General features: G+C 29.1%; 2 protein-coding genes across 2 annotated transcripts in view; both read right to left on the reverse strand.

Moving 5' to 3' along the window:
* Positions 1-2,418: 2,418 nt before the first annotated feature.
* Positions 2,419-9,795, reverse strand: LOC108691895 (E3 ubiquitin-protein ligase SMURF2). The gene is made up of 9 exons (XM_018199847.1): positions 9,789-9,795; positions 8,548-8,812; positions 7,357-7,844; positions 6,330-6,579; positions 6,090-6,253; positions 5,202-5,392; positions 4,515-4,912; positions 3,419-3,879; positions 2,419-2,710 (listed from the first exon to the last, which is right to left on the reverse strand). The coding sequence occupies exons 1-9, from the start codon at positions 9,793-9,795 to the stop codon at positions 2,523-2,525; spliced, it is 2,412 nt and encodes an 803-aa protein (XP_018055336.1). The 3' UTR covers positions 2,419-2,522.
* Positions 9,796-15,668: 5,873 nt separating this feature from the next.
* Positions 15,669-25,949, reverse strand: part of LOC108692210 — a 10,765-nt gene continuing 484 nt past the window's right edge. The window contains exons 2-4 of the mRNA XM_018200386.1: positions 21,528-21,582; positions 17,709-17,867; positions 15,669-16,913 (exon numbers count right to left, since the gene is read on the reverse strand). Coding sequence (XP_018055875.1) covers positions 16,725-16,913; positions 17,709-17,867; positions 21,528-21,572 — 393 coding nt within the window. The 5' untranslated portion in view covers positions 21,573-21,582 and the 3' untranslated portion in view covers positions 15,669-16,724. The remainder of the gene's footprint in view (positions 16,914-17,708; positions 17,868-21,527; positions 21,583-25,949) is intronic.

Consider the following 25,949-nt stretch of genomic DNA (forward strand, 5'->3'; position numbering starts at 1 on the left):
AATGATTTTGTCGCGCTATAGATAATATTTTGCCGATTGCATTACGACAGCTCCGAACGAAAGTGTTACAATCTCTTTCGAAATAGAAAACATTATTAATTTTAAAATATCAATTCTTTTCGTGAGTATATATAGTAATAACGTATCATATCAGAAAGATAAAATATATATTAATTTATGTTTTTACTTTCATATATATATATAGTTTATCTATTATTCCAAAAATTAAAGATTTGATATCTAATTTGATATCTAATTGGTACTATATTTCAATAGTATTCAATTTCATAATCTTATCTTTTTATTGTCCTTATATTCTTTATAAATTATAACAATTTTTGTTTAACACTTGCGTTCAGAATTATACATATATACAAACTCTCTACTTTTTCCTTAAGACAACAAGGCCCAATAATACATTTTAAAATACTAGATTTCCAAAATGTCTAGTTGATGTTTGTTTCTATGAATGAGCGATACTAGAGATCCTCAAATAAAAGATTAAATACATTTGATTCATCACATTTTTCAGAATCTAGATAAAATGAAATAGATGCACGGTCTAGCTCAAATGTATGGTATCTTTTACTTGAGGATTTCTAAGTGATATTTAAAGATAATACTAAATCCTATTATCCAATAGATAACTGATATGGAATTAATTTTATACATATATGCACTTCTCGCTTGTGATACTAAATCCTATTATCCAATAGATAACTGATATGGAATTAGTTGACTGTGCAGTTTATTGTGATACGTCTTAGGCCCGGTTTAACGTAAGATAAACTTTAATCTTAATTTAATTTACTATTTATTTTTTTTTATTCATAGAATTAGAAGAAAATAAAGAATAAATTGAATCGATGAAAAGTTAATCTTACATTAGTGAAACCAGATCTTAAAGTGAAATTAAAATCTTTCAAATTCTCTGTCATATATTGCTACATTCATATAAGTTCGAAATTTTTTCACATATTGCGTGTTTTGTGTTTTAGTAAAAAAAAATCTGTACAGTATAAACATTGTAGAATATTAATATCATAACTTTTGGAAGATTTTCTCCCAGAAATACTTGTGCATGCTTAATCTTATATTTTTATCATAATTAAAATAATAAAGCTAACTTCGATGAATTAAACGAAATTAGTGATTTTATTTGATAGAAAGATATGAATCAATAGAACTTTGATATATTTGCATTAAGTAAATGTAGAAAACTGATTAAAGTTAATCAATAATTCACTGGAGAAGAATAATAATCCCTCTAAATTGAGTTGCTTAACCATAATAAATATTTAAAGGCCAATATATCAGTTTTCTATAAAAATTGTTATTCAAATTTATATTTAAAAAGAGATATATATCGTAGAATGCAAGATATACACGATATGCAAAATTTATAATTGCAAGGCCATTTAGATATTTGTATATACGAAACAATTTCGCTAATAGCTAACATATTAACAGTTTTTATAAATCCCATGGCACATTCAAAAACGTAAGGCAATAAATATAAACAGTATGGAAATCGTAACATTGGATTCGCTTTTGGTTTTACAGTCTCTACTGTAATGGCCAATTCGCTTAATACTTACGTCTTACTGCCTTATGTTTTCGTGTCCATGAGCTTAAGATTCACTGGTTTTTCCTACCTTTTACTGTTTTATAAATGTAGAAAATAAATTTCCTTTTTCTTTTCTCAATGATAAAATTTTTAGGACCTCACCTATCATCATAGGAATTCAGGATTATCGAAATGTAAACTAGTGTAAAACCTATATCAAATTAGAGATTGAGGATTGCGAATTGGAGATTAGAATTGAGTGACTGATATGCAAAAGTAGCTGTATTTAAATATGTAAAAAATATTAAACATTGGAATTAAATTTCTTAATTCCTTGATTATGAATTGAATGTTTTAAAAATGTGCTAAACAGTTACAAATTTCTATAAAATTCAGGAAGAAAAATGGATCTAACTGCAAAAAAAAAGTTAGACTTCATAATGAAAAAAGTATAAAAGTTTAAATCCTTACTGTTGTAATAAAAAAAGTGTAAAAAAGTTACCCCTATTTGCAAATGTTACATCATTAATAATATTTAATAAAAATGATAGAAACTTTATTTCTATCAGCTAAAATCCTTTTTCTAGCTGCAAAACTAATCAAGTGCATTCTATTTTAATAAATACAAATTGTGTTTCTTATGTCATATTATGCATGTTTTATTAACTAAAATAATTAATTTTTTCTAATTAAAAAAAATTTTTTACTAGTAATTTGAATGAGAAAAATTGTAAAAGTTTTTTGCACATCAAAAAAATTTTAAATGATAAAAGGTAATAATTTTTATCAATAAAATAAACATCAATTCAACTAATCAGAACGAAATGGATTAAAACTAAATTGATCTGGTTGTGATTAAATTCTAATTTTTGTTTCGCATTCTCAATCTTCAACATATAATCTGATATGGGCTTAATAGAAAAGATCATGCTAAAGTTGTAATAATCGCAACATATTACTCTACAGCAAAGCCACAAGTTTCTTCAACCGCCTGCGTAAGCTTGTCAAGCATCTTCTGATAAGTTGGATAATTTTGCGGTATGTCTATTCTATTGAAACAAGTATGTGCTTTTGGGAGATTTTCGCTTGGGGCATCAACGGCATGGATCGTAAAAAGCCGTGGACCTGCCGCTCCTGTCGATCCTACACAATCAAATGTAATATGTGATTATTATCTACGTGTTATATTTTAATCAAGATATTTATTGAAATTTTATAAAATTTAAATTAGTAAAAGACAGGGATTCCACAAGACTATCTGTCTTTTTCTACAATTAAAGCCACAAATATATAGGCTAAGTATAGAGTCCCTATACTGATAATCTGGTCAATATTGTCATTTATCTTATTAATCTCTCAAAATATGGCGAAATTAATAAGGTGTCTCAAATACATACATACATATACTACACATGCATTACTTTCTTTTTTCTTTACTTATGACTTCATATTTTGTCAAACATTAATCAAACTCTTATTATAAGGATTTTAGATAAATTTAGGAAAAACACTGCAGTATCAGTTACTCTCTTCTGTTGTGTATTATCTTCTGTCTCATCTTGATTTGCTTTTATAAAAATTCATGAGACACGAAAATGTGCATAAATGTAAGTGTACGAGCGTACATTTATTGCTAATATTTATTGCTAATCAATTATTGACATTTTGTATTATCAAGAAAAAATTATTAAAAATAATATTTTTAAAGAAACAGAATTTAAATTTAAAAAAAATTCCAAAACTTTTCCTGAACCGATAAAATTTTTAAGAATAAAAGAAAAATCCCTTAAAATTTCCAGATTTTTCAAGTTAATACTTCGTTAACGCAATATGATTAAATATGAAACTTACCTTGCAAAGCCTTGAATCCCTGTAACGGAACTCTGGAGCTACCGGTAACAAATTGAAGCAATCTCGCTCTCATTTCTTCACCATACGATTCCACTATCTGCCAGAACCATTGCACAACCGGTGTATCAGGCGTGCAATGCTTAAGCCGAGTGTGCATTTTCCAATCGTTTATGTCGATAGTGCCCAAACCGCCAATAACTAACTCCAATTCGCGTTCGTCGAACGGTCTTAATAACAAGGGAGGTATCAGTTCGTGAAATCCTTTCTGTAATGCTAAGAATTGTTGCTCGATACCGCGCATAAATCGATAATTTACGTATAAGCGGACATATTCTCTCTTGTTTTCTTCCGTCACCGAAATGTCTTTACCGCCTGGCTTTAGTTCGTGATTCTTCAATACGCCGAAACTACTGTGCTCTACAGAAAAAGTAGCATCCAACACGCCGTCTATGCTATTTTCCCTAATAACGTGAAATATAGTAAATTAAATATATTCTTTAGAATTATCTCTACACTGTAAAAAAATTACACGTAAAATTACGACAATTATAACAGTTAATTTTGGGATCCACCACTATTAAAAATGTATATTTACATGTAAGTAAAATTACAACTTGCAAATAAAACTATTTTTCTTTAGAATAATTAATTTGCAAAAGTAAATTGTAATTGAAGTTAAGTTTGTAGACTTATGTCATTTTGTTAATTTGCTAACAAATTATTTCTTAAACTATATGAGAGATTGATATGTACGAATTAAAAAATGTAAATATATGTGTGGCATTACCATTATGTTATATATTTAAAAAATTTGTACACATAAAATTTGTTTACATAAAAACTATAAAATGTATTATTGCTATGGTAATTTTTCGTCTAATATAAAAATATATTTACACAATTAGAGATGAAAATATTAATTCTTATAAAAACATATAATTTTAGATATTTCTACTCAAAATTTATTGTAAAAATTTGTATCATTTTTATATATATTGTTTATGTAATTTTACATATTTTTTTACAATACGGAGAAGCATATAAATCAGATATTTTGATAAAATTCTCTTTCTTTAACACAAAAAAAGTTACTTACAACATCCATGTAAGGCTCCTGTGTAGTTCCGGATCAACACCTTCTATGTCGCTCAAAGTTATAGCTTTATTAAGCAACATTTTATAGAACGGAGTAGTAAAACCACCGTCAACGTGATGACCGTGAAAGACGGCGATGCCTATAATCCTTCCGGCAAAATGGAAATATGATAAATGTTCTGGATTTATGCCTGAATCCGGATTAATTTGAAGCGTATAATTATCATCTCTTGAATACTGAAAGAGTCCGTATTGCGGATTTAGCATCTCATGAGACAATAAATACAACCATTCACGTGCGACGCCGCCGTAATCAAGACCTTCCTCGCCGCGGAATTTGACCATGAGCCTTTTGCGCATATCTTTCGGACGCATTTTCATTATCAATCTGTATGATTCCTGTAAAAATAAGCAACATTTTGGCTTATAGACCGGATGTATCCTTGTAAAATCTTAATTCTTTATGTTAATAACAATTAAATTTGTTTAAATTTGTTTAAAAATTAGAAATAATTCTCAAATATTTCAAATATTATTAACGTAAAGAATTATTCTAAATTATTAGAACAATTTTTTACGTTAATACACAACAACATTATAATAATTTAATAATAATTCATTGGGCTAATAAAATTTATTTTAAATTATTAAAATAAAAAAATCGTATAAATGTTTAAAATTTGCTTACTTCGAATATTTCATTCCTCGACACCTCCAACCTACAGTGTCCACTCTGAGGCTGAAGAGCATTCAGTTCCGCTCGAAGGCATTTCAACTTTGCTACTAAATCACGCTTGTATTTTGGAAGAAGCTCATTATCCATGAGCTCCTTCGGTAATTCTGATACTGTTTGAGCATTTTGAGATGAGGCACTTTCCACTGAAATGCAAAAAAATTCTTATTATGCCCATCGCACTATCATCTATACTGATCTATATTCACGGATAGGGTTACCATATCACAAAAAAGAGTATACATATATACATATTATATTTTTTTTAAAAAAAGATAATTATTCAAGAATAGAAAGAGATTATTTTTTATATATTAAAAAAAATAATTTTAGGCATTTATTAAAATAAAATTTCTAGAACATAACTTTTATTAACAATTTTTATTAATATCATTTTAAATATAAAATTTTAATTAATAATCAAAGAAGTTTTATGATTTCAAAAAAATACATGTATTCTTAAGAATGTATTCTTAAGAATATGGTAACCCTACCCACGGATTAAGAATCTCGATAATGCGATTTTTTACGACAATTCGTCCTGATGAACAAAATTCTTCCGAAATGAAATGGCATTCTGCCCCAAGTGACAAAACAAGACTGATTAACAGTCAGACCTCCAATGACTAGATAGACGCCTTGGCAGATAAGATAAAATTGCGAGACGTACACAAATGTTCTTTTGTTTTGTTTTTGTGTGGAAATAAGTTAATTATGAGATCCGTAATGTGAGTATTATCGAATACTTATAAGATGCAAATCGAAGATGTAAGTGTTTCAGTTATTCTAGTGTATAATATATTTTCCTTTTTTAAAGAAAGTTTTGAAAGAAATTTTACTTACTTGTTGGAGAATTATTGTTACTTCCGTTTTCATTTCTCATTGGTTGCTGTGGCGTATTAGGTTGAATCATCGACGAATTCGTTGTATCCGCTTCAGCGATTTCGCTCGTTATCGAATTATTTGCATTATTCGCAGTTTGATTGTTCACATTGTTGTTTTGCCTTCTACTGTAGAGAGAATAATTATTTGACATTCTTGTGCGTAATTACGTTTAATCTTTTGACTTGTCTTTATACTTACTTCAGTAGACTGCTTATTATTTGACTGGACAGTCTGGGATCAGTAAACTGCGTTGTCCTATTATTGTGATCTACGAAATATACTCGTCCACTCTGGGTCTGCCTCATTTCCCATCCGCTGGGAAGAGGACCCAGCTCGTTCACCAATTCATTAGCTTGCAAGTCGCGCGGAATCCTTGGGTCGTGCCAAGTAGAAGATCCAGTTGGTACGTGATAGAAATATACTTGACCTTGTTGAGTTTTCCTCATTTCTATACAAACAATAGTCTCTTTTTGCTATATTTATACTCTAAAAAATATTGATGTAGATACAATACCATGCAGTGTCTATAATTTTCACCGTATTGATGTTAATATTAACACATGATGTATATTTACAACTCCTAGTGTTAGGTTAGTTTATATCAACATCATGATGATGTGGATTTAAAATCAAAGTAGTTAAATCTACAATAATGTTGTGGATTATAGTGTTACTTTATCACTAATACAGTGAGAATTATATAGACATCGCATAGTATATAGAGAATTATATAAACATGGTGTTAAGTCAATACCGATTTTATTTTTTAGAATGTATTAATCGTTTTCTCTAAATAATTAAAGAGCTTATAGCAACAATGGGCTAACTTACATATCTTGTAAAATAAAATAAAGAACTAATAAAGTTAAAATAGTTTAAGAAATAAAGTTAAAATGAAAATAAAAAAAAATCAATATCTACTAACTTTCACGTAGCATGTAATAATAATGAGCATGTAATAATAATAGCTTCGTTCGACTCAATAATTCAGTGAGCGCTGTTATTGATGTATTATTCCAGATCTAAAAGTCTGATTAGATCTAGAAAAATACGTCAATAACAGTAAACGCTCACTCAATTGTTGAGTCTGCTGAACGCAGTGATGTAACATGTATTTTTCCTATTACTTTAGCTTCAAAATTCATTTAAAATGTGAATTAGCTAACAAGTGAGAATTAGCTAATTTCTTCAGTTTACGTTATATTTAAAAATAATTTGATTGTACCATAACCACGAGGTAGGTCCGGTGGTTGTGGCGGATCGGTTCGTCTGTCATTACTCGACATAACGCTATTTCTGTTCCTATTGCTGCGATTAGGCCTTCGAATTTGACCTCCGCTGTTAAGGCCACGTTCTACTCTTCCATTTGCATTTTGATTGCCATTTTGTTCATCATTTCCTCTAATAATACGTCGATCCCTTAAGGACAATGCCGACGTCGCATTTCTTACGTTGTGTTGATTCTGATTGCGATTTTGCTGTTGTTGTTGCGTCGGTGTATTTCTCGGAGTATTTTGCGTCGAGTTATCTCGGCTGGGTGTTTGACTTAATGTACTGTCCATTCCCTCGCCAGTCCATTCGGGAGACATATGTCTTGCGGGACTTCCCTCGTTTCTTACGTTCGGCGAGCTCACGCTACTGCTGGGTGATGTAGGCTCCGATGATGACAATGGTGGTGGTTCCGGTGTCGTCGGTATAATAGCATTGTTAGGCCTATCAATGGCATTGCTTGAATATCTCATAGAGCAACTGCGCCTATGACCTACCTAATATGGCTTACTTACTATTTATATACATAACTAATGATTATTCTGAAGTTGAATAAATGCACCAGTTAATAGACATAATCTAATTATTGGATAAAATAACGAATATTTTAAATATTAAGCCTTTAATGATATATACGACTCTAAATAACTAATGAACTAATTGGATCATGTCCATTAATTGTCTACTTGATTAAAATAGATATACTTATTAAAAAATTTAGTTTCAATTCAATTTAGTTTCAAATTTGAAAATTTTGTTTCATTAAAATAATATAATTATATAGAATGCTTAGATGTTGATGACAACAAAAATTTTTAATATTTTAACAATTAGTTAAGCATTTTATAATTATTTTGATGTTCAAAATTATTTTTAGATTTGTAACTATTTAAATTTTTATATTTCAGTAAAATCTTTCTGTCTAGATAAATATGTCTAGATGAATTCTGTCTAGATGGATAATTGAATCTTCTGTTTATTCAAATATTTAAAATATTTCATATTTTTAATTAAAAATGTTTCCTGTATTTTGAATCTAACTAGTTCTCAATGTTAAAAATTCAGCAAAAATCACAACGCTTAGATAAGCCATACTAGATAAAGTTATTTCACAGTGCATTTTGGCTTGAGTAATGGCAAATATTACCGAGCATTCGGACGTATCCATTGCGTGCTCTTGGTGTGATGATTTACGTAGTAAAGTCGACCACTTTCCGTTCTTCTTTCTTCCCAACCGTCTGGTAGATCATTCGGGCAACTCAGATCTCCGAGCACATCAACTACGGCGTTATGACCGACTGTGTTACTTACAGCGCCGTTATGACCGTCCCGTGACATTAAGGACACGACGATTTGCCCTTTGACAACATCTGTGTCATCAGAATGCGCTTTACATAAGTCCAAACGTTGATCTAAAAGTATTTATATCGCTAATTAATCTTTATAAATCGCTTAAATTAACATACATAAAAAAAAATGTTTCTTATAACAGATTTTCTTACTTAAAGAGGCAAACTACTCTAAAACACTTAAATCTAAACGTTTCCTCAATATTTTTAAAATACACATTTTGGAATGCAGAAAGCAAGAATTTTGATTTTTATTTTTTATTGCTAAATAGCAATTTTTACTAGTTTACTAGTTTACTAGTTTCGTTAAAGTTCATTTTATTTTTACAGAATGTCAAAGAAAATTATTTCACTAATAAGTATATCAAACATTAAAAATAAGTATATCAAACAAAATTAAATAAGTAATGTAATAACAATGTGTCTAATTGTCTTTATCGTAACTGAAAGTCTTTATTTTATCATTAAAAGGAAGAAACATTTATTATTTAATTCTTTAATCATATTTTTGGACCTTTATTCTATATATCAACTATTTTAAAGTTCAATAACTTTGTTAAACTTAAAGTGTTTACATAAAAATTTAATTTAAATATTATAATATAAAAATATAATTCTTTACAGAAATTATTTATTTTTATTCAACAAAATAAATTGCCCTTTAATTCAGTTTTTAATTCCAATTTCTCGCCAAGTAGGACGTCTCTATTAGATACGAGATGCTATATATATTACGTGATTTTTTTTTGTTAAATAAGAATAAAATCTAATAATGAATAATATAAAACAAATAATATAAAACATATATATTAAGTACAAATACATACATCCTGTGTCCTTAAGTCTTTGGATAGTATTTGATAATATGCGTACGCATCCTAAAAATCCTCCATTCTGTTTTTTATGAAATTTTCTATAATTCCATACAGATATGGTGATTCCATCATTCTTTCCGATATATCTGTATGAACAAAAAATAGTTATCTTCTTATATGTTTATATTTAACGTTTCTATATTTAGTCTTAAAAAAGAACTCACAAGTCATAATGTTGATTCCATTTAGGATCAAGAGTAGCTTTACAGGTATCTGTACTGTGACATTGACCGGAACCTTCGACAGTTATTTTAGCAAAGGGATCAGGCAAACCTAAAAAAGAAATATTTTTAAATTATATTTATTTATATTTTGACATGTTACACTCTTTATAGAAAATAATACTCACGAAATAAATCCTTTCTAGCGAGATTGCGGGCGCATAAAACTAAAACATATATAATCATTATAATAAATGTTTATTTGCGCACGCAAAAACGAAAATACTTCTAACTTGCGTCCGAAAGCGCGTTATTAGCGATATTGTATCATTTTTTATTCATTAGAAATATTCATTGTAAAACAAGGAATAAAATAATGCAATAGTGTTGATAATGAATTTTTTAAATACAATATAGTCTCTACTATTTTTTTCCATCATGCACAAATCGCGTGATAATGATACATTTATACATAATTTAGGCTAGATTATTCCACCTTTCAGTAAATTTCAGTTCATTGTCTTATTTTCTTACTTTCTTATGCTCTTACTCTTTTACTCTTTTGTTTATCCAACACACAGTAGTTTATCTGAAGATGGAATAACTGGCACTTAGTAAATTAATCATATAATTATTATACGTATATACATATATATGTGCATGTATACTAATTCTAAGTTCTACATTATTGTCTAATCAGGTTTTATAAAATCATTCGATAATAATTTATAACTTCTATAATATCTTCTTATACTCATCTTATATTTGGTAAAGTTTCTCAATTATTGCTATAATTAATAAAATAAATGATTGTATCATACAATTACCATTGCTATTATGACAAAATTGGTTCGAATTTAAGTACAAATGATGTTATAACTCTTGTTAAATGTCATTAATGATGACTGAATAGCCTATTTAAAGAATAAAAGAAGAAGAGCCAGACATTAATGATAAAACTAATTCAAAAGATAATATTAACTTAAAAATAAAGCTCTGTTAAGAACATTGCTTTCTTAAGGACATCATATACTAATTCTAAGTCTCACAGTAATTTACAATACATTAATGTATCTTTTGTTTGTCTATCTCATATTTTTATTATATAAAATAGACTTTTAACTATTACTATAATTAATATATATAATTGTATCATATAGTTATATCTACTATTGATAAAATTAATTCATTTAAGTACAAATGATGTTGTAATTCGTATTAAATGTCGTTAAAAATGATCGAATAGCCTTTTCAAAAGAATAACCGGACATTAATGATAGCTAGAAAAATAAAATTGAGTTGAGGCAAAAATGGGGCATTTCGTTAAGAATAAATTACGAATGAATGACACATTAAATGGTCTTCAAGACTATCTATCCAGATTTAACAATGCTTTCATCGGTCTCCCAGAGAGCTCGCGGTGGGGCCTCGAGTCCCAGCTTCGCCGCTGAGGAAGCTACAACAATCAAGACGGAGGGCCAGGACGAAAATCGTGATCTTGACACGCGTTACTTGCGTGGGTCACCCAAGGTAGACCAAGCAGACACGGTTTGACGTTTACGCATCGCGTAAACTCGTCGTGGCCCCCTCCCCGTGGAAGAACGCGGTGCGTGCGTGAGGGCACGTCGATTATCAAAACAGGCCAAAGTGCGTGGGCAGGTGCTCTCGTGCGTGCGTGCGAGCCGCAGTTTGGATCTGCATGAGAGTCCCCCCTGACTTTCTCGCATGACGAAGACGCACGACGCCTCCGAGGAAGAGACGGAATCGCCGTACTCACTCGTCAGACGGATCTTCATAGCCCCGTTCCTCCTGCTACCGCCCGGGTTCGACATCCTGCACGCACATTTAACGCTTTGAACTGCGCATCGGCGCCGTAACTGGCAAAATAAAATACGGGTTACTATCCCGTGCTAAGAGAACGCGCGACGGCGACGGTGTTCACTGCTCGCCCGCACCACGCACACATATGCGAGTACATACATATGAAAGCGCGTGCGAACACTGCGAACAGTCTCTCATCGAACGCACTATCGACTTGGAACGGCCAGTCGATTCTCGGAACAGACTTGCACGAGATCTCGAGAGGTCTCGAGTCTGCGTAACGTAATTTTTAATAATACTTTTAATAATGTGACTAACGTCGTAGGCGTAATAATACTTTAATAATACTAACGTCGTAGGCGTAAATCAATGTTTAGGTGAATCGTGAGATAGTATATTTTTAGATTAAAGTAGATTAAATTAAATAGAATAGGAAAGAAGATGAAATTATTTATAGCAAATTTAATTGATCATGACTATTCTGATTGCTAACTCTCGATGTATCGAACGAAGCATATTGTGTTTCTTGGTTGCCTGTTGTGTAATAACGTGTATGTTAGGAACTTTAATGCTTCCCGCGTTGGAGAATATAACTAGAAATTCGTTCTATGTCACGCATGATGCGTATGATGTATCATTTTATCCTTGTTGTTTATCAAATATTAAAATAGAATAAAAAAATGATACGTCATGGACATCATGTAGACAGCACATACACATACACACAAATATTATGAAATAAAGAAATATTATGTTTATTGTACATATCATAATAAATGCTATAAAAATAATAAGATATTATAATTCAAATAAAAAATCACTTCCGTGATAGCAAGTTATATCATTTTATTGTCATTTTGACTTGCTATCAGAGTTATAAATATTTATTCATGTTATAAATATTTATTTATATTTATTAGAAAATATTACATAAAGTATTAATCTATTTTAATAATATTTCAAATAAAGTTCTATATAAAATATGTATAAAATATTTAAAATATATATAAAATAACATTTAAAAAAATAAATAAAGTAATAAATATTTATCATAAACATTCTGTGCTGTCTGGAACCGAATTTTATAGATATTCATTTTATAGATATTCATTAGTAGAAATTAAAAATAAGAAAACAGTAATATATACAATAATTTACCTAAATATGGCTCTTTTTTTATAATGTCGACAATATCCCAATTTATCGTAATGAAATTGCAATCTAATCTGTATAATAACTAAACAGATAGACGTATTCCAACGAATGTGATTTTTATGTTCAGATGTACTGCTTTCTAATTGTTTAACCGTTTGACAGCATCACAATTTTTACAGTAGATTCTATAAACTATCGGGTTAGCCAAAAAAGAATTGTGTTTTTTTTCTGTGTAAATAAAAGTAAAAAAAAACAAATTTTTCATAAAAACAAATAAATGATTCTCAACGCTCGATTTCGACATATTAAAATTCTTAGCAGTCTCTCATTAAAGTCAACCAATGCCTCTATTTTATCGTTCTCTATTTTATCGTCTCTATTTTATTAACTTTGATCTCCCTGAGCATGGTGCATCTTTAACATCAAAAGCTCCAGACCAAAATTTTGCAAACCAATTTTAACATTGTAGTTGTAAGACATTCGTCTTCATCATACACATCACTTTTTATGAGCTTGTATAGCGTTTTTCCTTTTTAGAAGAAATAGAGTAAAAAATGACGAAAATGTTCTTTTCGTATTAAATCGATTTTTCATATTAAAACGTCAAATAAACAATTATTAAAATATGTATATTTCTTTCTAACAAAAACAAACTTGAAGAATAATCTGTTAGGATATACAGGATAAATTGCTGTTTAAAATGAAATTATTTGTAAAAGATTGCCAATTTGGAAAAAAACACAATTATTTTTCGACCAACTCAATTATTCATTGAGAAATGTAGTTAAGGATTCTTATAGGCATTGATGAATTCATGTAACTTATTAACGCTATAAAAGGAAATCTTACTTTATTATTAAATTGAATAAATTTTTCTGAGATATCTGAAACAAGAAGGACAGTGAATCATGCGAAACATTCTCTGAATGTTTTTGAAGTCGTTTTTTGAATAAGTATTTCAAACGATTTGAATGATGTCCAAAAAATTCTACGCGCCTCATTATTGAATAACATAATTAACAAAAAATTTAAAGCTTTTTGCGTGACATTTAAGATTTTCTCAGTTTGTTATTTTCCATATTGTATGCATCGCTTAATATCATATAATTTTATATAAAATATATATATAATATCTATATAACATTTCAAAAAATGAATATTAATAAATATTTATCATAAATATTTTGTGCTGTCTGGGTAATTAATTTTCTGTACGTCAAATTTTAACAAAAATTATCAGATATAAAACAAGTTAACCGCCGATTAAGTTGAAATATAATTGAAATTATCCTGATATTGATTTTCTGAAATTTATTTACGTGTAGACTCGGACGAAAGTTTCGTCATTTCTGGTATTTTATTATACATATAAATCTGTTTTTTATATTGGGAGTACAAATTAGTTCGGTCCGTTTTTTGTGTTCAAAAATGCATTTATTTCAAAACAAAATGAATGAACAGATCAATTAAAGTATTGTCCATCGTTGCCTACTACTTTTTCCCTCTCTCAGGCAATTTTCGAATTCTCGAAAAAAATGACTTGTCTTTGGAGGCGATCCAATTTTCGATTTCTGTGAAAGAAGTGAACCGGTGACTTGCCAAAGCTGCATCCTTCGGAACAAGTAATCAGTAATCAGAAGGAGCAATGTCCAGAGAATACGGCGGGTGCGATAAAACATCTCATTTGAGCGTTTCCAAATATTTTTTTACGATTTTAGCGACGTGAGGCCAAGCGTTGTCATGAAGAAGAATAACTTTATCATGTTTTTGCTCGTATTCCGGCCGTTTTTCTCGCAATGCACGGCTCAAACGAATCAATTGTAGCCGATACCGATCGCCCGTAAATTGCCAGGAATTGCCAGGTTTCAGCAGCTCATAGTAAACAAGATCCTTTTCGTCCCACCAGATACAGAGCATGATCTTCGAACCATGAATGTTTGGCCACAGTATTGAGGTCGATGACAACGATTGACTGAGCTTAGCGTAGTATTCTTTCTTCTTGGGGTTATCGTAGAATATCCACTTCTCATCTCCAGTCACAATCCGATGCAAAAAACCTCATCTTTGATTCAGCTGTTCGCAAGTGAAAAATCGTCTTTCAACGTCTCTCGGTTTCAGTTCATTTCACCCAATTTCCTTGTTTTTGAATCATTCCCATGGCTCTCAATCGTACAGAAACTTGTTGAGTTATCTCCAATGATTCTGCAAGTTCCTCTTGCGTTTGACTCTGATCTTCTTCGAATAATGCCTCTAATTCTTTGTTTTCGAATTTTTTTTGGCTGTCTAGAGCGAGGCTTGTCTTCAACGCTGAATCTCCATCCTTGAAACCATTCCCTACATGAATCATCAGTTCGAGCAGTCACACATAAACTTCGAGTCACACAAGCATTCGATAGGCTTCAGCCGCACTTTTCTTCCAATTAAAGCAGAAAATCAAAACCTCCCGCCTGCTTGGTTAACACAAAATTCGATATTTCAAACACAATAAAAATCAAGGTTTTTGTATGAAACTCAAAGCGATATAACTGAATATTATTAGCAGATGTTTAACTTCTCTAAAACCGCCAAAATCAGCTGTCAGTATGAACCATTCACAACAGCTGGAGCTATCTTTAAGAAAACGGACCGAACTAATTTGTACTCCCAATAGTTGAACTATTGTATACTTTTGAAACTTAAAGTAAAATAGGTATATATTTTATATTTGATGAAAGTGAGAAAGAGAGAGTTCTGTCTAGTGCAGACTAGTGCAGAAATAAAAAATAGATACCTTATAATATCGCGTATCTAGCACAACACGATAACACTTGTAAATATTTTCTTATTTTTCAATCAACATATCGATTAAAAAGAGGAAACATCTTCATAGGAAGATATGCCGATACGAAAACGTCTTTAATCTTTTCATTCATCAGTTTTTCTTTATTGTTAAAGTCATAGTGTAAAAACATACAAATAAAAGATAAATATTTTGCGAATACTCATGAAAGGATGGCGGACATAACTAATTTATTCAGCATCAAGATACAATCAAATGATGTTGTATAATTTATGTATATAAAAATATGTCATGATGATATCGTTCCTTATTTTTCTTATTATCGCTACTTGTCAAATCTCAAACATGACTTAAACTTACAAATGTGATATCAGTACGAGTATATAATGATTATAATACCAACTGGCCTTGCTTCTACAAAGGGACTGCCGCTTATTAATATTAATATATAATATATATAATGTATATGTTCGATTAAATATAAAGCACTTCCAAAATTGACATTTTAATAAAAAACAAATTAAAAAATATTTTTATTAAAAAATAATATTTATTTTTTAAATAATTTTAATATCTCATTAGTCTTCCTTATTGGCATTTAATACCATCATTTTTTGAAGGAACAAATTGAAGATGCTTTATACTTACAGCCAAGGCTGTATAATATGCAAGAATGTATCATTGTCATGATCCCTGCACGTTTTGTACTATCATCGGTTAAATATCATCGCGAAGTCGCATTTATATTCAAAAGCATGACCATTTAAATAATCCAGAAATTTTTCTTTATTAGTAAGAGAAAGTCTAGGGAATATTTTATCTTTATTAAATTTGTGAAGATTTTACACCAAAATGACAAGTTAAGTGAAAGAAAGGTGGATTAATCCCGATGAAACGGACACTTCGTGCGAAGTGCAAGACAAATGGCACAAGTGAATTGCGAAGCTTCGTAACTCGTGCTTCGCATAATTCAGAGAAATCGGCGGAACTTCGCGACGCCGCGCGTATGATGCGCGTTCGGCTACACTTGGGTACCCCGCTGAAAAGAAAGTTTCTTTCGGGAAACTCTTTGGCAGTATCCAATCTCTTACAGATTAGAAAAGATTTCCGCCGATCGCGGAATGTGATTAACACCGATTACCGGCCGCGCAGTCCCTCGTTGTAACTTAAAAGCGACTCAAATCTCAGTTCTCCCCCCGAAAAGTGAGGAACGCGTCCACAAGGAAAACGGCACCCTCAATAATACTGAGAGAGCCTTTAGCCAAGCCAGTATCGCGAAATGTCGACTTGTATGATATCTTCGAGAAATAGTCGATATTAAGTGCACCCGCAGCGATGAACAAAGCACATCCAATGAGGGAGAAGAAAAGATCCTAAAAGATAAAAAGTTGCATTTGTAAAAATCTGTATATGATACTCTGTCAATCGTAAAGCTATTAACGTATTTTAATTTATACACATTACTATATTAACTATGTAATCTATTATGTAGATATATACACATGGGAAAAATTTCATATAATTTAAAATTCTATATAATTAAAATTGATGTATTTTATATACAATTATATACAATTATATATAATTACATATATAATTATTTATAAAATATATCCATATATATAACATTTTTCCCGGATATAAATTAAGAAATAATGTATCAAGTTACGACCCAGTTAATATCACTTAAAAGTAACATCAATGTTATATTTGTTACTTTTTATTAGTGTCAATTAGGGAATAATTTAAATATAGGCTGTGTTCTAAATTTACTGTCAGCATTGAAAATGCTACAGTTTATGTTACGTGCACTATAAATTTTCAATATTGGCAGTCAATTTTGGAACACAGCCATAGCTTCTTTAATTTCACTAGTTTCCTTAGACATTTGAATCTCGCGGTGTTTCAAATTTTCCACGAATTCCATTTATACATGGAGTAGCTCATGTAAAATACGACATGCCATAAATATATGTAAACTAAATGGATAATTTTTCAAAGTAACTGTGTATTCTTTACATCAATTGATTAAAAACGTTTTTTTATATTTTAAACATTTTCTATATTTTTGGAATTATTGGCTTGTCACACTTTGCGTTTCTGTATAACTTTATATTACGATTTCTATCTGATGAAAAATTTATCCTACAATATCTATTGAAACATACCACGCGACGGTTCACTGGCGTCCCCATCACGCTGCCGATAAACAAGCCGACCAGAATAATCAGATAGCCCCCAAAGGTTCCCATGGTTATCATCGCGGTAGGTTGATCTCCCCCATTGAAGGAATTGTAGTGCAATCCGATAAGGATGCACACCAAGAGCTGTAATCAGAAATATACATTTAATGGATAAAACATTTTTCTTAGCCTATGCGCTAAAATATCTTCTTTTTTTTTCATCAAGAACAAAGGTCTATCAGAAATAAAACTTTATTGTACTCTCAATTATCTCTTGCTTTTATCATTCATACAGAAACTAGCAGGTTTTTTTTACTACAAAGCAAAAGTACGGATATCGCCTACGAAACTGGGTCGATCCAGAGAGGGTACATCGACTCTCTTTCAATATCATCATAAATAAAATATTGCCCACTATTCTGCCCACTACTATGTCCCAGTTGGCAAGTTTTTATTTCTAGATAACAGGTCATAAATGTGATCGTTTAATATAGTCCGCCGGATTATTAACACAGTTATAAACACGTAAGAATAATATCTACATAAAGTATGTCATTATGTATAAACACAACAAATATTTTCGATTAAGGCAGATCTTAAAATTGATTGAACCAAAGATTTTCAAAAGTTCATGGAATGTATAATCTATAAAAACAATATTTACAATATTTATACAAATTTAGATACTTTTATTTTAATTAAAAAGAATCGATGTTTATTTCCATGATATAGAATATTGTTTAATGCTTATTATAATATAATAATAATGTATAAGAAATTAAATAATAATACTGATTATCTCTCTTTAACAAATTGATAAGTAATGAAAGTTGAAGATAGGTAGGTAAGCGAGAAATGTGCATAAATTTCTGGGCATTTTATTTCGCAATATATAATTTTCATCTTTAAGTCATCCATGGCGTCAACATTAAAATTACACAAGTCGGCCTTCGATGCGATGAATACATTCTGCCTAACATCACAATATAGTATATCTCAAAGAATCGCTCGGACTTGGTCACCCACGTGTCGATAAGCACGTGATACACACATCTCATTTATATCTACTATAGTCAGAGCTTCGTCACTAAGGAGTGCCATTATATCGATACATTAGCAATATAAATATATACTTTGTGTGTCAAGAAAGCAGCGCAAATTTATCTATACACATCACTATTAATTCAGTTATTATTAATCGCTATTATTTCAGTTATATATTTGTCAATTTAATTCATATATTTGTATATAATGTTTTTATTTTATGCAAAACAAGAATAACTATTTTTTTATATTTATTCGACGTAACGTCGTGTGTGTATATTAATAATACTTATTAATTCATTTTAAATGCTACGCTTTTCATTTATAAATTAATGTAAATATATGGCTCATTGGCAAGAAAATTAAAATATTTTACATTATTTAGCTAAGAAATAATTGTGAAATAACATTGTATAGTCATTAAAATTTTATCAAGAAATCAAACAAAGAAAGGAGCTAAAATTATATTTAGGAGCCATCAGACGTAGTCACGTAAAGATATATGCGTCGATTCGATGTCGATTCCATTATCATTTCTGACTGGACCAGGTCTCACGCTCTTATGATATCGCTGCGCGTGCTCTTAGCATCGAAACATAACTCGTGTTTGCTGCTATTGCAAGCATGATGTTGTAAGGATGTATCTGAGATATTTTAAAATAACGAAAAAAAAAAGTTACAGATCATTCTAAATCGAATTTAAAAATAATACAATAAATTTTTTTGGTGACAGTTTATTATCTGGATAACTTATAACTATAACTTATGATTCATAAATTATTTTAATAAATAGTAATATTTTTTAAATCTTGTACTTGCGCGCGCGCGTGAATAAAAATGTATGAAAAATTATAAAATAAGTGATAAAAATTTCAATTTTTTTAATGTAAGTACTTTATATATTTAAGATTAGTTATGTAAAGTATTGCGATACATGGGCTAGTTGTCCAATAAATAAACAAAATATTTATTTGTTTTAAATCTTTATCAGTATATCGCAATGAAACTTTACACCAGTTATTTTGAATACTTACAAAAAATTTTTACAAAATATTTACAAAAAAATTTAAAGTTCTCTTATTTAAATTTTAATTTATAACAATAAAAATTATAAATAAACTACAAAAATGTGTTGTTCAATAAAAACATAATGTTATGATAACTTTTATACCTATATAATTTATATTAACACATTTGTAAAAATGACTCAGGATACATCCTTAAAGAGCGTTAATTTGAAAACAAATTTAAATAAATGTATATGTTCGAAATAAATTTTTTAACTGCCTTTTTTTAAATTAGACTTTAATTAATAATGTCTTTTATCATTTTGCGTCTTTACACATAATAGCTACTTTATATTTTTAGTATTATATTAAGTTAATGTGAGGAAAAAATGAAATCATTTCAATGCATTATTGAAATCGAAACTTATAGGAAAGGAAGAATTCTATTTTTCTGAAACATTAATAAATATAAATAAAAATTTAAACAGATCAAAAAATAATTTTGTTGACCATCAAAATAGTAAGAAAATTCAAACAATGCTGCACAAATTTTTTTTCATATTTTAGCAACTATATTCAAATAATTTAAGCATCTTACATATTCATTTTCATAATACAATAAAATTATTTTCAAATTTAGTTAAATTTTTAGATACTTCAGCAAAACCTTTTCTTTTCATGTGGTATCGAGCTATAATTTTCCATCGCTTACAAATATAAACGAGCTTACTACACAAAAGGCGCAGGTTTCTTATGGCACGTAGGACTCAAAGAATCCTAACGGAAACTTCTTGCATCAATCGACTTCCGGATGACTTGAAGCGGACCGTAATAAGAAAAGGGAGGACAATCTTTGCGGTAATAAGCACGGATTATGTCACTCTCCATTCTCATCGTCTTACGAATCGCGAAAACTATGCAGCGTGTCGCGTAATCAACAATGAAGTCTGATGGCTTCTAGGTGGACGTTAATTTTCTTGATTTCGAAAGCATAATTTAAATCTCGATCGAGAAATTGGATTAATCGATCGGAAGAAACAGCGCAGTAACGTTAAAAATAAATTCGAGGGCATGGTGGAGCTCTTAAAGAAGTATGAAGCAACCTCGAGGATAATGTTTCTCTTGCGGCTAGAAATATATGCATGAAACACTATAATAGTTTTATGCAGCTTGAATCACGCACTTTCTCGAGAATTCAGTTTTCTACGTAATTTCGCTTCCTAAGAATAGAAGAGCTCTTTAGAGTAATTTATTCTTCTAGTTTGCAGGTGTAACCTGTTTCTAGTTATGTCCTTGCGTTTCTAGTTATGTTAATTAATGTTTTGTAATGTGAAGTTACACATACGATTGAGACTGTGAATAAGAAAATCTGATTTATCATAATCATAATTTTTCTCATTTACAATGCTGTATAAAATCTATATTGAAATGAGTATTAAGAGAATTTATGCTGTAATTTCTTTAAATTTATATTGATGTATATATATCTACACTCTTTTTCATAAAGATAATAAAATATTACGCTGTTAAAGTTGATAAAACTTTGTTCCAACAATCTAGTGTCGAATAATGAAAAATATATAATAACAAAAACAGCGCATAAAATGTGATGCCATTTAATTTTCTAAGCTTTGGTAATTAATTCAGTTTTGTAATGATAAATCTATACCAATTTTATTAAAAATAAATAATACGATATGTATAAAACAAATAATATAACATCTTGTGCATTATATTTATTATATATACTTACAAGCTCAAGAAATTTTATGATCGACAGCCTCGTAATTGTAGTCATTTCGTCTGATCTGTAAATAGAAAAGAAATAATATAGAAATTAATTAATTATGCATGCTATTCATTAAAATAGAAAAAGGATGCACTTTCGTTTGTGAAAAAAACATTACATCTAGATTTATAAAATTACACGATGAGTTACGATTACGTGTATATTGATGGACACCGAAAATGCGCCGTATAAATGCAAATACAATGACTATAAGCACAGAATGTAAGTCGTATGAAAACGTAATGAACGGTAAAGAGAAATGGAGACACGATAATCGATATAATCATACTACAGTCGTATAAACGAAACCGGAAGTACATGGTGTTAAAGTGCCTCTTTTAAAAAGACATAAATTGCATATTGTAAAATATGTAATACGCCGTTTGACAACACGTGTGATACTATTAAACTTCCGCGAAACACAATTACATTTTGTATACATAAGTATGTACAAGCATAATAAAAAAGTTAAGAGAAGTAAATCAGTTTATTTCATATAAAATTGGCAACGTAGATCGAATCCTTTTTCTCTTATATTTGCTGCGGAACTATCAGCGGTTTCTTTATCTCATTTTATCGTGATAAAATCCCATTTGTTATATAATTAGTTAAAGTATTTGTATACGGGAGAAATTTTTTAAAAAAGTTTTTCATTTTCAGAAAGTGAATATTAATTAAAAATTTATTAACAAATAATAAACTATATTTCTCGAAATCATTTTACCTAAAAAAATGTGCAAATTAAAATGTATTATCTCTAAAAACGAAAATAAAAAATTGTATTATTTGTGAACATACAAAGAATTAAAAAGATATTTGTATAAAATCAAGAAATTTATACAAAATTGTTAATTAATATATTTTCTACAAACAAGGTTTTTTTTTAATAAAATTTTCCTCTGTATGAATATCTTCTTGCACTTATTATATGTTCAGATAAAAATTCTTGTAATTAGCGATATCAAGAATCTTACATTTATAGTTTATCAGAAACCGGAAGACGTAACAGCGTTACAACCAATTGTGTGCTATAGTCTACGATGATATATCGTGACCATGGTGACCTTAATATATCATCGTGATATTTATTGCTATTTTAATGACCGCGAGTCTAAATTCAACTTTTTGATCATTTCCGTAGTTCTTGTGTGTTAACATTTTTGTGTTTTACTTGCCTTCTCGTGGAGGAAGTTATTTAATAACAAAATTTGACGTTGTTTCTTCGCACAATAAAAATTTTATGTGTGCTTTAATATTGAATTAAATATTAATAAATATACATATACTATATATGTATCTATGTATACATATATGTATATACATATGAGATGTGTTATAAAAATATTTTATCAATAATTAATATGATTTGAATGTATAAAGAGCTATTGAATCGGAAGTAATAGGAAATCGAGGCACGCGCACCGAACTTAACAACGATCCACTTCCATGTTATATTTAGATACATCGGGTAACTTTCGAGAATGTTACTCATGGATTAACAAACACGCGCGCATTTCAGTTCGAAACTCCGTAAAGCTCGTGTTATACTACGCTTTGTGAATGCGGATTATATTCGGATTTGCAAACTACGAATCGCTGATTCATCAATTCAATTGATTAATCAACAATTCGCAAGTCACGATTCTAATCCAATCTACATTCACAATATAAGGGTGACATAGATTTTTCCTAGAAGAGGAAGATAAGAATATAAATATATACTCTGACATAATTATACATCAAATTATATAATTATATTATTACTAATCATAATAATTTAAAATCCTTAATCACTAATGTACAACAAATTAATTGTGGCAACAAATTAATGTCGGCAAATAATTGTTTTGTAATATTTGTATATCGCCATAGGCGAATATTGTACACTTAATTGGACTAATATAAACTTTACGTCATCTCTCGATCGTTGGATGACTTGAGCGGGTCGGCACGTATGATGATGACCGTGACATACCCAAGATGGATGGAATGCAACAAAATTAAAATAGCACAACGTGTGTCCTGAATGCTTATATTGTCATTGAGTAAGAAGCGTTTGTTAGTCAGTCAAGCAAAATAATGGATTTTCTAGATTTAGATCTGTGAATTGTCAAGTGAAATTAATATAATAACGTTCATGAATTTATTTTCTCAATCATTTTCTCTCAACGACAATTACATTAAGAGAAAATAATTGTAATTCCTTCAACAGAAATAAATATATACAAAAGAATAGATATGTGCAGGGTATATGTAAAAAAAAAAGATTTTACTGAAGTATCTAATAATTTAAATAGATATAAATCTGAAAAGTTTGTGAAAACAATTGTGTAAAAAATTCAAGCACGATGAGCAATGCTACAAAATTTTTTATATTCTAATAATAGCGTCTCACATAATTATTTTGATAATCCAAGAACATTATTTTCAGATTTATATCTAGCTAAATATATACTTTAGTAAAACCATTCTTTTCATACTTTAAATATATATGTTTCAGTCAGTGTTTTATCCCACTAATTCAAATGGAACGACGTAATAAATATTTAAGTTATTCGTGAGAAATTCGCATAAAAAATTTCTCGTGTGCCTTTGAACAAAGTTGGCAAATAGTAAGCGTAACATAACAAGTAATAAATTTTATTTATATTACATGACCTTGCTTTATTTGTGATTGTTTGGTTCATTTCACATCAATCGAGTAGAAACTGTCATTTATATTTATAGTATAGGTACAGAAAGCGCACGAGAAACTTTTTATTTAAATTTCTCATGAATGTTTGAATTTTGCATCTTATAAATTATAATAAATTAAAATTATTTGAAGTTATGATAAAATCCGTATGTATATTACTTGATCCTTTTCTTGTAAGAAGCATTTATTTAAAAAAATTTAGAAATATATAGGAATAGAAATATATAGGATTTTTATATATTATTTATATATTTTATATATTATTTATATTTTTCATTAACATTACTCTGAATAAAAATTTATCCTCACAATTAAGAACTCTTTTTTTATGTCTTTATGGATTGCAAAATGTATTAATTAGCACTATTTTAATGTAAAAAAATAAACTTTTATCAAATGTTATTTTAAACTGTCAAAATTTTAATCATAATAACTGTATTAAACTCAAGAAGTTCATACTCAAGTAGTCATGAAAATTCATTCATAGTAGAAGAGTTCAAAAAATTAATCTGAAAATAATTACAAACAAAGTAATTACAAACAAAGAATATATAGGAAATTATTAATATATAGAAGATTTAGCAATTAATAAAACATCTAGTATTGTCTATGAACGATGTATTGAAATATAAATATGGATAATATAAATTGTTTATCTTCTGCAACAATCATGTCAAAAATTTGATATGGATAACAATCACGTTATTGTTCGTAATAATTTATGATTTCGAACAAGATGTAGATTATAAACGTTAAGAGACAAATCGCGGTCATGTAACACAAGAAAGGGACGCACTTTATATCGAAAAGGAATACACTTTCACAACGCTCACCACTACCTTGACTTCGTTTTTGTAATTTCTTTCTGATTCATTCTTTCCTTTTCAAGGCATATGTTTTCAAAACCAGGATATATATCATTGATTTAAAAAAAAATATTGATAGAAATAATTGAAAACAATCTAAAATCATTGGGTATCAATATTTGTATTATCATAACAATTAAAACTAAATATTTTGTATCTTTTATATTTCTAATCAATATCGCTAATAATTATTTTTTTATCCCGAATTTTTTATTTTTTTATCACGAATAATTATATTACTTTAAAAAATAAAATTATACATAGTATGAAGCACTCCGAAACTTGTAAATTTATATTTTAATGGCATACAATATATGATATTATTTTAAATTTCTTTATTCTTAATGTGTATCTTTTCTTATATTCTGTAACTAATATTGATTAAAAAATATCGTACTATGCATAAGAACAAGTGTAATTGCGCATAATTGAATACAGTTAAATATTGGGGCAAATTTCTAACAATTTTATATTATTGACTTATAAAATTTGAAGCCAGTTTCTGAACAGATTAGTCATCAAATGTTTTCATTACTTTTAATGACTGCGCATCCATGCGAATGTTATATATACACCTGGTATTCTTATATCATAATATTGCGTACATACAAATGCGCATTCGAAGTTTACTTATTTTTTTTCGCAAACTGCATTAACTTAAGATAAAGATATCATAAAAGCGTCACACATGGTACGACGTAAACGAATATAGCATTTGATGTATTATTTGCTAAAAAGACGTTTTTTTTTGGTGTTTTTTTTTAAATAAAATACTATATCTCTCTTTTAATAATAAATGGAAATATATTTATGTATATATACATA

This window comes from Atta colombica, unplaced genomic scaffold, assembly GCF_001594045.1.
Source record: "Atta colombica isolate Treedump-2 unplaced genomic scaffold, Acol1.0 scaffold107, whole genome shotgun sequence".
Taxonomy (NCBI): Eukaryota; Metazoa; Arthropoda; class Insecta; order Hymenoptera; family Formicidae; genus Atta; species Atta colombica.